Source organism: Papio anubis, chromosome 11 (genome assembly GCF_008728515.1).
Source record: "Papio anubis isolate 15944 chromosome 11, Panubis1.0, whole genome shotgun sequence".
Taxonomy (NCBI): Eukaryota; Metazoa; Chordata; class Mammalia; order Primates; family Cercopithecidae; genus Papio; species Papio anubis.
Genome location: NC_044986.1, coordinates 124,413,090 through 124,424,433, shown reverse-complemented (window position 1 = coordinate 124,424,433; position 11,344 = coordinate 124,413,090). Strand labels below are relative to the sequence as shown.

Genomic DNA, 11,344 nt, shown 5'->3' with positions numbered 1-11,344 from the left:
GACTTGGGTTATCATTTTAAGGTAGGAGTAGGCTCCAGTTTCTGAGAACTGAGCTCCCCTTCCTATTTTAATACCACCTTTGAGAAGACGTATTTGAGAAATCATGTAAGACATTACAAAATGATGAGGCAGAGCTTCCGTCTGTCGGCAGTGGGAAACAAGAATCAAAGACTTCATCTCAAATAAATGGAGCAGTACAGATTAATTAAATCGATAAATTCTCCAAAGCACATCCTGGTTAAGGGGTTTAAGGGAATTCTTTCCATTATGTGCAAATCACCTGAAGGTGTTGAGCCATCATTTGCGCGTAAGATTCACTCCATCTATTAGAGGCCCTAGAAAGGAAGGTTTACAAATAGATTCTGAGCAATGTTCGTTTTATTTATTATCCAAATGGCAAAGCAACAGCCACAGAGAGAAACCTGGATCTGTTTTGCAAATGAGTGATCTGTTGTTGGCACCGTTAAAAAGACGTGCAGTGATGAACGTGGCCAGATTTGAGTTAAAGATCCGTAGGAATGAGATGGTCCTTAACGCTAAAAATAATAACTGCCCTCTTTCACCTTTGCATCCCCACTGCTGGGTTTCTCTTTCTGATCCATGGGAGAATTTGCTCGTACACAGTGTGGCCCTGTTCCTCATGAGGCTTCAGCTGGTGTGACTATATGTATCAGAACTGAATTAGCCGTTCAGTTACACAAACACGAGGGTCCTAGTTGCCCTCTGCCTTGGAAGCAGCTCAGCGAAACCACCCTCAATTCCACAATTTTAAGCGTACATAGCTCAAAAAAGCTTTCAGAAATTTCACCTCTTAGAGAGTTGAAATAAATTTCCTTAAAATCTGAGTCACCTGAGCATTTATATCACATTTCTCTTCAAACTTGAGCACACATGCTACTCTTCTTTGTTTATAGGAATGCATGATTTATTGGACACTATTTCTTAAGTACAAAATCCCCTCCTTAATATAAAGATGGAATTTAGATGACCCGTCTGTTATGTTTTGAGATTTAAAAAATGAACTTTAACTATTGATCATTTTTATAATTTAAAACAGATGATACTTAAATCCAATATATATGTATTTTATAACCCAAAGAGGATTTACCATTTTGCTGCCAGAAACTACATACTAACTGTATTCATTCACCATCAATAAAATAATACAATGTAATTATTTTGCTGCTCTTCCTACTCAAAACCTATGACTAGAATAAAAGGTGATTAAATATCCACAGTGCATATGGAGGGCCTGGGAAAGTCAGATTAACTCTTTATTTCCAAATATAGATCATTCTTCAGAAACGTCTGCTATCTTTGCAAGTGGCCAAATTTGGGGGGCTGGAGGGATATTGTGGATCTCTTGAAAAGCAAACATGTCCATTTCTAAGTTGCTAATATTTGGATGTGGTTTCCGGGAAAATGGATTCACTCATAAAATTTGCAGATGGAGATTCAGGGCCTAAGAGCCCTGTTTGCTAGGGCGTTGCTTAAACAACGTCAGGCAAGCAATCAGATAAAACAGCCCGGTCCTCCATTCCTTTTAAATCAAATAAACGAGTAAATAAAAGCCCAACTTTAATTGCTGAACAGGGATGTCTTGATACTGAGACAGTAACATATGTGAGCAGAAGAGGAATTCTGGTTCCAAGTTCCTAAATTTCTCAATGTTCCCTTCCCTTCCTGTTTCTAAAGTCTCACCAGACCACAGTAGCCGTCCCTGTGAACCAAACGTTTGATAAGCATTGTTTCTTCTCTTTTTGAATGGAATGTCTCTATTCCATATTGGTACACTCTTAATGGAGGTCTAATATATCAAAAGCTAGGAATAAACAATCGTCTTTGAAAAATCAAGGATTAAACAGCATCTGTTTCTCTGAGCGGAGGAAGAACTTTTAATTGTAAAGATAGAGGTTAATTTAGTTTCATTCTATTCGCAAATACTTAGCAACACGAATCAGGGTTCTTGGCCACACACCAGGCAGGGTGCAGCCCGTGCTGCTTTTCTTGAGCTATCCTAACCACAGAGACGGCGTCAACACGCAGTAGTTTGAATATTCTGTGAAGGGCAGCCAGGCTTTTCATAGTTCACTTGGCATTCATTCACCTTTATTCGTATATTCGGTTTCAAAATGGCAATAAGCACTTTTAAAGTCTCGTTTACAGTGTGGAAAATTATCCTTTTAGAAATCTTGTGAGCTAGTAATTAAGAACCAAATTTAAAACTGCAATATCTGTTTTGATACAATATTTTTAAATGATGAGAAGCAGAGTATTACAATAATTTTGGTTTTAGGAGTTGTTCAAAATTGTTCATACTGCAAAAATACTGACCTTCATTTTCTACTATTTTGGAAAAAGAAGTAGAGAAGTATAAAAATTGATCAAATGTTTCAGCTGTTTTTACCATGTATATACATATATACATACATAGTAATATACATGTATATATATAATATGTATGTGTGTATATATATCATACTATATACACATGTATAGTTTTAAAATTGAACATTAAAAGCTTTTAGGGCATAAGTTATCTTTTCATGCCTCAAAAAAAAAAAAAAAAGACAATTTCCTTTTCTGTGTTTCCTTACATAATGCTCTTCTGGGGTGGGGCTTCTGCAGGAACCGACTCACCCCTGTTTAGCTGTGGATACATGAATCCCATATTTTTATTCTGCATTCAAACTCGTTCATCATATCTAATGCCCTTGAAGCAATCTCCAATTACTGTTATTACACGGGTCACTAGAAACCAGAGGCACTCATACAGATTTTTTAAAAAGAGAAAGAGGAAAAAAACAAGCACCACACAATTAGATGCTGGTTAACGGTTGAATCAATTTGATTTTATCACGAAATCCAGCCCTTCCTCCTGAGCCGTCTGTGAGCGAGATAAGCGGAGGACGTGGGGCTCCGGCCGGCGGTGCAGGGCTGTGTCCCTCGCCAGCCAGGGTGACACCGGCGGGGACGACTGTGGCATTGCAGGGCCTGCGGGGCCCACGGCCGCGCTGCCCTCATCCTCAGCACAATCTTTCTATTTCATTAATTTTTCATGGATTTTCATTTCACAGCAAGCCGGCGTCTGCCATCCATCTGCTCGACTTATTTTGTTCCTTTTGCCAACTTTTTATTTGCATTTCACAACATTCAGCAACCTGCCCGTTCCCCACACCTTCCCATGACTCATGGTTTTACTTTTATAGAGCTACCTCGTGCTCAAAATGCATTTTCAAGTTTCTCAAACTCCGTATAACCAACCACTCTAGAACAACACCTAAATTTCAAGTTAACTTATTTGGCTGTCAAATGCCTCAAAGAGGTGTCCTGTGCCAAAGCTCAAAAGCAACCCGAGGGGCCCCGGATGGTTGCGGATCCTGCATGGCCAGTGGCTCCCGAAGCCCCTTCCCCTTTCCGGTTAATGAAGATTGACACGCCGCTTCCAAAACCCCAGCCTTCAACGTACCTTGTGGAACCAGCTGACTTTGGATTGGCTCTCAATCTATTTCCAAATATGTTTGCCTTGAAAGAGCCTTTTTCAAAGAAAAATTCTGGAAACTTCAGTCATTTTATACATTGTACACAGTAATGGGTACAAGATTAAAAATAGTTCATTTGCAAAATGACTTTCATGCCAATGCGTAGCTTCTTTTAGAAAAAATACATTCACCAAAGAGAGAAAAACAGATAGACAAAACAGAACATATGCACTGTTTTAATAACTAAAAACATTTAAGAAATTCCTCATACATATTACCCTGAAGTTATCCCAGGGTTCAGAGATTTATTGGCATATTTTAAAGTGATTTATTTTTATATACTATACTGTTTTGATGAGTTCTGCCTCTATTCTACCTGGTTGAACTGATACTAACAAAACAAAATCTTTAAGCCTTTTCCTTTATTATTTTTTGGATAAAATGTATCCTTTTATAACACTTACGCATTGAGCTATTTCTAATACAGGCAGATATTACTCTCTATAACCACATAATATGGATTTGGTTGTACATAATTACCTTGTATAATTCTACCAAGAACTATAAAATAAAGTGCAATCTCCTGTTACTCTCTGTGAGATATGAACTCTGTGGGTATTTAGTGATGGCAGGTAACAGTCTTCATAAACTCCAAGTGCTATTATTTTCTGAACGCCTCTGAATGAGGTAGACGCGGGACCTACTGACGTGTCTGGCATGTGTCATGGGATATGAACATCGCTTTGCCATTGATGTGAAAATGAGAAAGGTTTTCCCTGTCCTTCCCACAGTTTTTTTTTTTTTTTTAATAGAAGCTTGTTTTTCTCTCATATGAGAGTCAAATTGTGACTTTTTTCATTTACATAAAAAATTTAAACCATTTATGAATAATTTCTAAAAGAAAGTCCCTACTGAAAAATAACACAGAAAATGCAAAATTGTACAACACTAGGTCCCAGTAAAATAACAGAAGTAGGATTGATGTGTGGGGAGACATATTCTGAGAATCTTCTTTAAAGTTTATCTGAGAGAGAAATACAGGTTCCTGCCAAATAATACCTGAAAGTCATATTCTGTGACGAAGGTTTTATTTTTATTTTTATTTTATTTTTTATTTTTAAAGATCCATACGGCTTCCTTTGTGGCATGGTAACTAAAATATACCTTCCACAGGCAAGAATGATATTTCCAAGACTATGGATTGTACTTAATGAAAGTATTGTGTCCTGACCACACTTCAGCTGTAGCCTTGGCGTGCTTTATTTCAGAGCTCACAGATCATTTTGATAAGAAGCGTATCATGCCAAAGTCACTCTCAGAGTCACACATAGAAAAGGAGCCAGATGTCACCACACTGGGAAACTAAAAGTTATCTTGCGTCTTCAAAAATGATTCTTGTCCCTTAGACTAGGTGGAAATACGCATCTCACAGGCAAGAGGGTCAGCACGTATCTTAATCGTCTTTATTCCCCTAATAAGACAGCCCTTACTTTGTGCTTCTATCAACGTCTTCAGTTACACCCGATAGAGACACACTAGAATTCCTTAACAGTCTCTCATACACACGTGGATTTTAAATTGTGGCAAGTATAGAGTTTTAATATCAGATAAGCTTAAAAGCTGAGGTTATTCTATTCATTTATGATTGTTAAGATTCATGACAATTAGGACATAATTTAAACTCACCATTTGTTTTATAAAATAAAAAAATCAGCATCTGTAATAACTAGGTATTATAGATGAAGTAATCAATTCCCAGGAAAATGCAAATAAGTATTTAATGTGTCTCTTAGCTGGCTATGTTACCTTTTAATTTGATCAGGTACATCTACGTGGTTAACGTTTCCCCCAAAATTGAATATTTAGCAGTTTGACTTCACTTTCCTATCAAGATAGCTGCTGGCAGGTGCCATGGGAAATTCTCCTGCACGCCAGAAATCTCTTCGTAATAGAAATCAGTGTATAAATCCTCAATGCCCTTTCTGGTTTCAATTTTTGGCTATGAAAATTAAGGGACTTGATATATTCAAAATAATCAAGGTATGGAAATATTTGCTATAGGAGTTTTATTTTGAATCGCTAAAGTTAAGTTTGCAGCAAATGAAGCCTTTCCCCAGATTTCCTTTTTCCCCCTAAATTGAATACTTTCTAAGCCAGCACGACTGATGCTTCATGGTAAGGCAAGTGAATCTGGAGAAAGGCAACAATTTCCTCCAGTTTATATTTCTATAAACTGCATTATTGTGAACTATTACTCCACGTTCTTCAACTCTAAATGTTTAAACAGACTAATCAAAAATATTGGGAAACGTGAACACTTGAAGTGTAAAGATGATGCTTCCTTTTTCCTCTTTTAAAAGTCGTATTCATTATTCAGTCTGGTGACTTTCTCAATATCAATGCCACTTTGTGTTGGCATTATCTCTGAAGGACACTAACAGGTCTGTTTCAAAATGATAATTTCAAACAACAAAGTGAATCGCAAGCGCACACTTAGCAGCTGAGAGGTAAATGAGAACCACAACCTCACTCCCCTTCTGAAACCAAAGGCTCCACAACCTTTTGAGGAAGTTGTAGGGGCCAGTCCCTCCCAGTGTTCCTGACATTCGGTCATAATGAATGTCTGTTTGCTATTGACATTTATGCCTTCAGACTGTCTGGGTAATTTCTATTATTGCAAGAAACAATAAAGGACCTGGCGACGGTTAGAGGGCATACAGGAAATGGTCTGGTAGAAACTTATCTTAGGCCAATGCAAAGATGAAAATTCTCCAGGAAAGATGGACAGCCCCAAACATACCTAAGGTTGCCTCCTGCTTTCAAACAACTGGCAAAGCTGATCAGTTCTAGCTATGTTTTCCCAACCGTTCTTTATACTCCTACCTCACTTTAAAAAATCGGCACATTTCAAATCATGATTAGAACTGAACTTTCTGCTGCAGGCTCACTAGGAGCTGACAGTACCAGGCTCCTCTTTGGGAGAGAAGGGTCGGCATGAGAAGAATCTTTTAATCCTTCCTGGCATGCACGCAGGCGACAATGGCAGTGGGGGCATTGCTCTCATATTGGAGCGATTGCTAATTTTGCACAATCCCCAATGTGAAAGCCGTCGCTTGCTGTAGCATTGACTAACTTCAGCACGGCCCAGCCCCGGGAATATCAGTAACAAGGCACAGCGTGAGTTTGTCAGTGGCAACTGTCAGCCGGCTGCTTTTCCTGCTTTCCTGGTTTGCGGGGTTTTTTCCTACCACGAACAAAATAGGATGCTTCTTTCTGTTTTCCTGTATTCATTTCTGCTTATTTCTCCAAGGACGAGCCCTGTGTTCTCTTAACGTCCCAATGTTTACAAATCGACGGACACCACATTGAGTAAAAACTGTCAGCCAATTTGGGGAGGCAATCGCAGGGCTTCGCCCACCCCTTCCTCGGGGACGGTTTGGATGGGAGTCGCTGGCGCGAGGGCTCGTTCCCCCGTTTTTGGGTAATTCCTCTGGCACCAGGAGACGAGGTGGCCTCCGGAGGGCAGAAGGCAGTGCCCGCCCGGCAGGCCAGTGGGGACTGCGGGGCCCGGAGACGCGCGGGGTCCACCGGGAGCTCCTCGCCGCCCTCGCCCCACTTCGTCCCGGTCCCTCAAACATGTCACGGCGTGGCTGCTCACTGGCCCCTCTGGGCACGAGGAGGCCCCAGACATTTCCACGGGATCTGAACTCCCGAGCGCCCTGCGCGGAGCGGCTATCCCGCCAGCACCCCAAAGTGAAGCTGCTCACAACCGACAAGCCTGGAGACCCCAGGAGAGGCCGGAGTGGAGAAGCCGGGGGTGGAGGGTGCAGGGGCCGGCGCGCCACGAGGTCCTTACCTTTCCGCTTGGACCTCCGCCGCCGCCTCCTCTTGGACTTGCATTTGAGTTGACTGCTCAGCCCTCCAGAGCCTCTGCCGCTCCCCAGGACTGAGGCCATGGCCGAGACCCAGGCGCGGAGCCCAGAGCCGCCTCCCTCCTGCACCTGCACCTGCCTCCTTCCCGGCCGCCGCCGCCGCCGCCGCCGCTGCGAAGCTTGAGGTTGCAAACCCGGGAGCGGCTCACTTTTCAGGACCGAGCAGGAGAGCGCGCTCCGACCGTCTCTCTCCCTCTCTCAAATCGTTTTCTGTGACTTGCTCCCACTGGGCTGGGAGCCTCGGCTGCGCGTCTGGCGCGAGCTGCTCCCTGGTCAGGGAGGGCGGGGAGGGGCGCGCGGCGTCCGGAGTGCTCCGAGCTTCCCGCGGGCTCTGCCTCCTGCTCCGGGCTCCCAGCGCTACTTTTGCGCCTCTGCTAGTTGTTTGGCACCAGCCACTTTGAAGCCAATCACGCAGGGAGCTTGTCTATTTGCTGCCGCAGCGTCTAATTAGATCCAATCACAACTGCTTTCGGGCTCTGACATCAGCAGCAGCACCAGCCGCACCGCCGCCTGGCAGCTTGCAAACTCAGCTCCCATTTGGACGGTGAAGCTCCCAGGACCGGCGGCTGGAGCGAGGCTGCTCCCGGGAAACAAGGACGCGGCGCGGGTGCGTCTGGGAAAGGCCCGGGGAGCCTCCGGGAGGGACCCTGCCCGGGAGGACGAGGCCTCCCGCTGCAGCCACGCGGACAGCTCGGCTCGCCCTGCTCAGAAAGACACAGGAACGGGTTTCTCCAACCAACAGTTTTTAACTAGTTAATTCATTATCATGCTCCTTGAGTCAAGGGGGGGAAATACCTCTTTCAGAAATGCAGAGACCGCACTTCCTCAGAAACGGACTGAGGTTTGCAGTTCCCCGGGAGACAGCGTCCTGAGGGGTATTTATTCCTCAGAGCCTGCATGCTTGTCTGTTTGCTTGTTTGTTTGCCTCTTGTCTCCCTCTCTTCATATTCCTTGGCCGTTTCCATTGCAAAAGATAAATCTTGCATAAAGACAGAGGTTTTGGGATCTGAGTCTGATTTTTGCCGTCAGGAATTTCATGTGTTGCTTTATTTAGGGAACAATGACACAAAAGGAAGAGAAGGCTCTCATCGGAGAGTTTTGTTGTCAAATGTAATATTTGGATGAAAGAAAGTAAGATTTACAAAGAAGTGGATTGCACATTGAAACAGTTTTAAGCAATTTTTTTTTTCAGGAATGTCCTATGTTTCAAGATTATACTTATGGAACCCTAGAAGTCTTACGTAAAATATAGAGAGGAATAGAATCTGGTAATCATCATTGCATCTTGTATTTAAATCACATAAGCTTTTAATTATCATGCTCCTTGTGTCAAGGGGGGACAATAGTCATGTTTTTTTAAAAAAAAATCCACTCTAAAATTCATTAGTACACATTAACATGTTGATATAAAAATGGCACACAAATACTTCTGCTATTCATTGCCTCACATGCAACCTTTTCAAGCTGTTTATGGGCCTAGAAATTTCCAGATAATTTTTATTATAAGAAAAAATAATCACTCGGGGGAACATTGGAAATAATTAGGACATTCCTGTGTTGTTACGTGCTGAGCTGATAGAGCGTAGCTCAGTTTTCATTGATGAGAGACAGTCAGACATTTGATTTCAAATCTTAACTCTACTGCTATGACCTTGGGCAAGTTAAACCGTGCCTCAGTTTCCTCATCCGTAAACTGGCGATAACAACGTCACCCACCTCATAAGTTCATTCATACTCTTGGCTCAGTATCAATCAGTATAGACAGGAACTGGAACATGTTAATTACTCCATGATTGTTTATTAAATTTTTTTCCAGCAAATAATTTGGAAGGAATGAGCGTATGTTACAGACAGGCCTCAGAAAGACAGGGCTTCCGTATTTTCCTTTGAGAACCTTCTAGTTCAAGTCAGACTGAGGACCACCATCAAACTAACATCCCTCTTCAGTGCTGGCTTCAACAACCCTGTTCCCATGACAGCACAGCTCAGCTCTACCGATAATTCCCAGCGAGGGTTAAGAAGGCACACAGCTCTCTCACTTCCTCTCTGCAATATGCAACATATTTGAGTGCTTAAACTATATTGAGAAACACAGCGCTAGGACTCTGCCTGTGAAACTTCTGAGCTTCACACAATGTGCCTGCACTAATCCAAAGTTGCCCTACTTCTGTATCTGCAGGAAACCCAACAGGAAGTGGAATCACCGAAGGAAGCTGCTTCAGACGAGCTCCACAGACACACACAGCCCCCACAAGGTGGTCAGCATTTATTAATGGCCCCAATAGCTGTGCTGTCTGGGAGACTTGCATACACTGACCCCTGTTTCACTCAAAGGGCAGGTATGGTGGCCGGAGAGTAACGTGTCTAAATCATATGTTCTTCTGATGTTGGTGGAGTGGGGAAACAAAGCTGAAAACTGTCTTTGAACACTTCATTTAGACCCTAATTTGAAAGCTAGTCAAGATCAAAATTTTGGCAAACCTTTTTCTCGAAGTTCCTCCAATTCATTCATTTTTGTATAATTTATGAAAATGCTGTTTTCACAGAGATACATGCTGTTTTCTGTATTTTATTTTTTTGCATAAGACGATGCATAATAGATGATGCTAGGGTGATGGCTGGGCGGGAAAGCATTTGCTTCTCATCATAGAGAGGCTTTAAAGAAGAGGCTCGCAGCGACAAGTACGTTAACTCCGGCGTGGTCTCCAGCACGTCTCACTCTGCTGTTGCAAGCAGGGCTGTGAGTGAGCAGTGCTGGTAAGCTGCCATTCCCTGACGAGCCTCCTCACCTCCTGCCTGTTTCCCACAGCGCCTCGGCGCAGCCTGGCAGCGTGGTGGGATGAGCAGCAGTTGGAAGAGGCTTCAAGAGCAAGAGCCAATCTCGCCCGGTGCCCATCGGGAGATGTCGCTGTGGTGTCCCCAGCTACTTCATGCTCAGTCCCTGCTCTTCCCACAGAACAAAGCGCTAGCAGAGAGGTTGCAAGGAGGAACCAGGCAGCTACAAAGCCAACTGCAGCCCGGCATGAACCTATTGGGGAGGGGAGGAGATGGGTGAGGCACAGACAGGAGCCCTTGGCTGGATGGGAGGGGCAGTGCTGGCTCCACAGTGAGTCCCCACACCCAAGTGGCAAGTGTGTGCCGGAGCAAGTGTGTGACCCTTTCTCAATCAAGGCCAGAAAGGGTCCTCCTGTTGGAGTTGCTTAAAGCTCCCCTGACTCACCGTTGCTCTCATCAGTCCTGCAATGTTCCAGGTCTCATTTTGCTTGTTTCTTCAAGGTCTGTCTCTCCATAGATCACAAGCACCACAAGAGGCAAAACCACGTCTCTCTGTGGCTTTGCTGCTCTGCAGGCACCGATGTGGGACACAAGTGTCCTTGCCTGGCAGATGCTGATATCTACCACTGGGGCAGTGCTTGCTCTGCTCAAGGTATGGTTCTGAGCTTAAATGTTATAGTGACTCTCATTTAATGCACAATACCTCGATGGCAGCAGGACTGAAACAGTATTCATTTTAGAGATAAGGAAGAAGAGGCTCAGACAACTTAGGTAACTTGCCAGAAGTCACACAGGTTACTAGTCAGGATTCACACTCAGCGCATCCTAACTTCACAGCCTGGGGTTGTTACCACTATGCCCTGCTGGTATTTTATTCTGCAGCCTGAAATTGGTGGATGTTGTGAACTTCCACAAGCCCTCTTGAGATAAGCAAAAAATACATTAAATAGTGACTCAAAGCTTCAGTAAGCCTACGTGTGTGCATAGTATACACATGTATAAAAAAATCAGAATTTTTGTTCCTCAGAACGAACATATGATGTGGACAGAAAGACCTTATCATCCTCATTTTTCCCCTGAGGTTACGAAGGTGAAGTGTGAAGTCTGGATTCGTGTCATGTTGCCAGATAGCAGCAGAGCCACAACCTGAATGGA

At 43.4% G+C, this 11,344-nt stretch overlaps 1 protein-coding gene across 1 annotated transcript in view; it reads right to left on the bottom strand.

Annotated features, from left to right (window-relative positions):
• ADARB2 (adenosine deaminase RNA specific B2 (inactive)) overlaps nucleotides 1-7,956 on the bottom strand; it is a 672,719-nt gene extending 664,763 nt beyond the window's left edge. Inside the window, exon 1 of the mRNA XM_017962507.3 lies at nucleotides 7,339-7,956. Coding sequence (XP_017817996.2) covers nucleotides 7,339-7,438 — 100 coding nt within the window. The 5' untranslated portion in view covers nucleotides 7,439-7,956. The remainder of the gene's footprint in view (nucleotides 1-7,338) is intronic.
• Nucleotides 7,957-11,344: the final 3,388 nt, after the last annotated feature.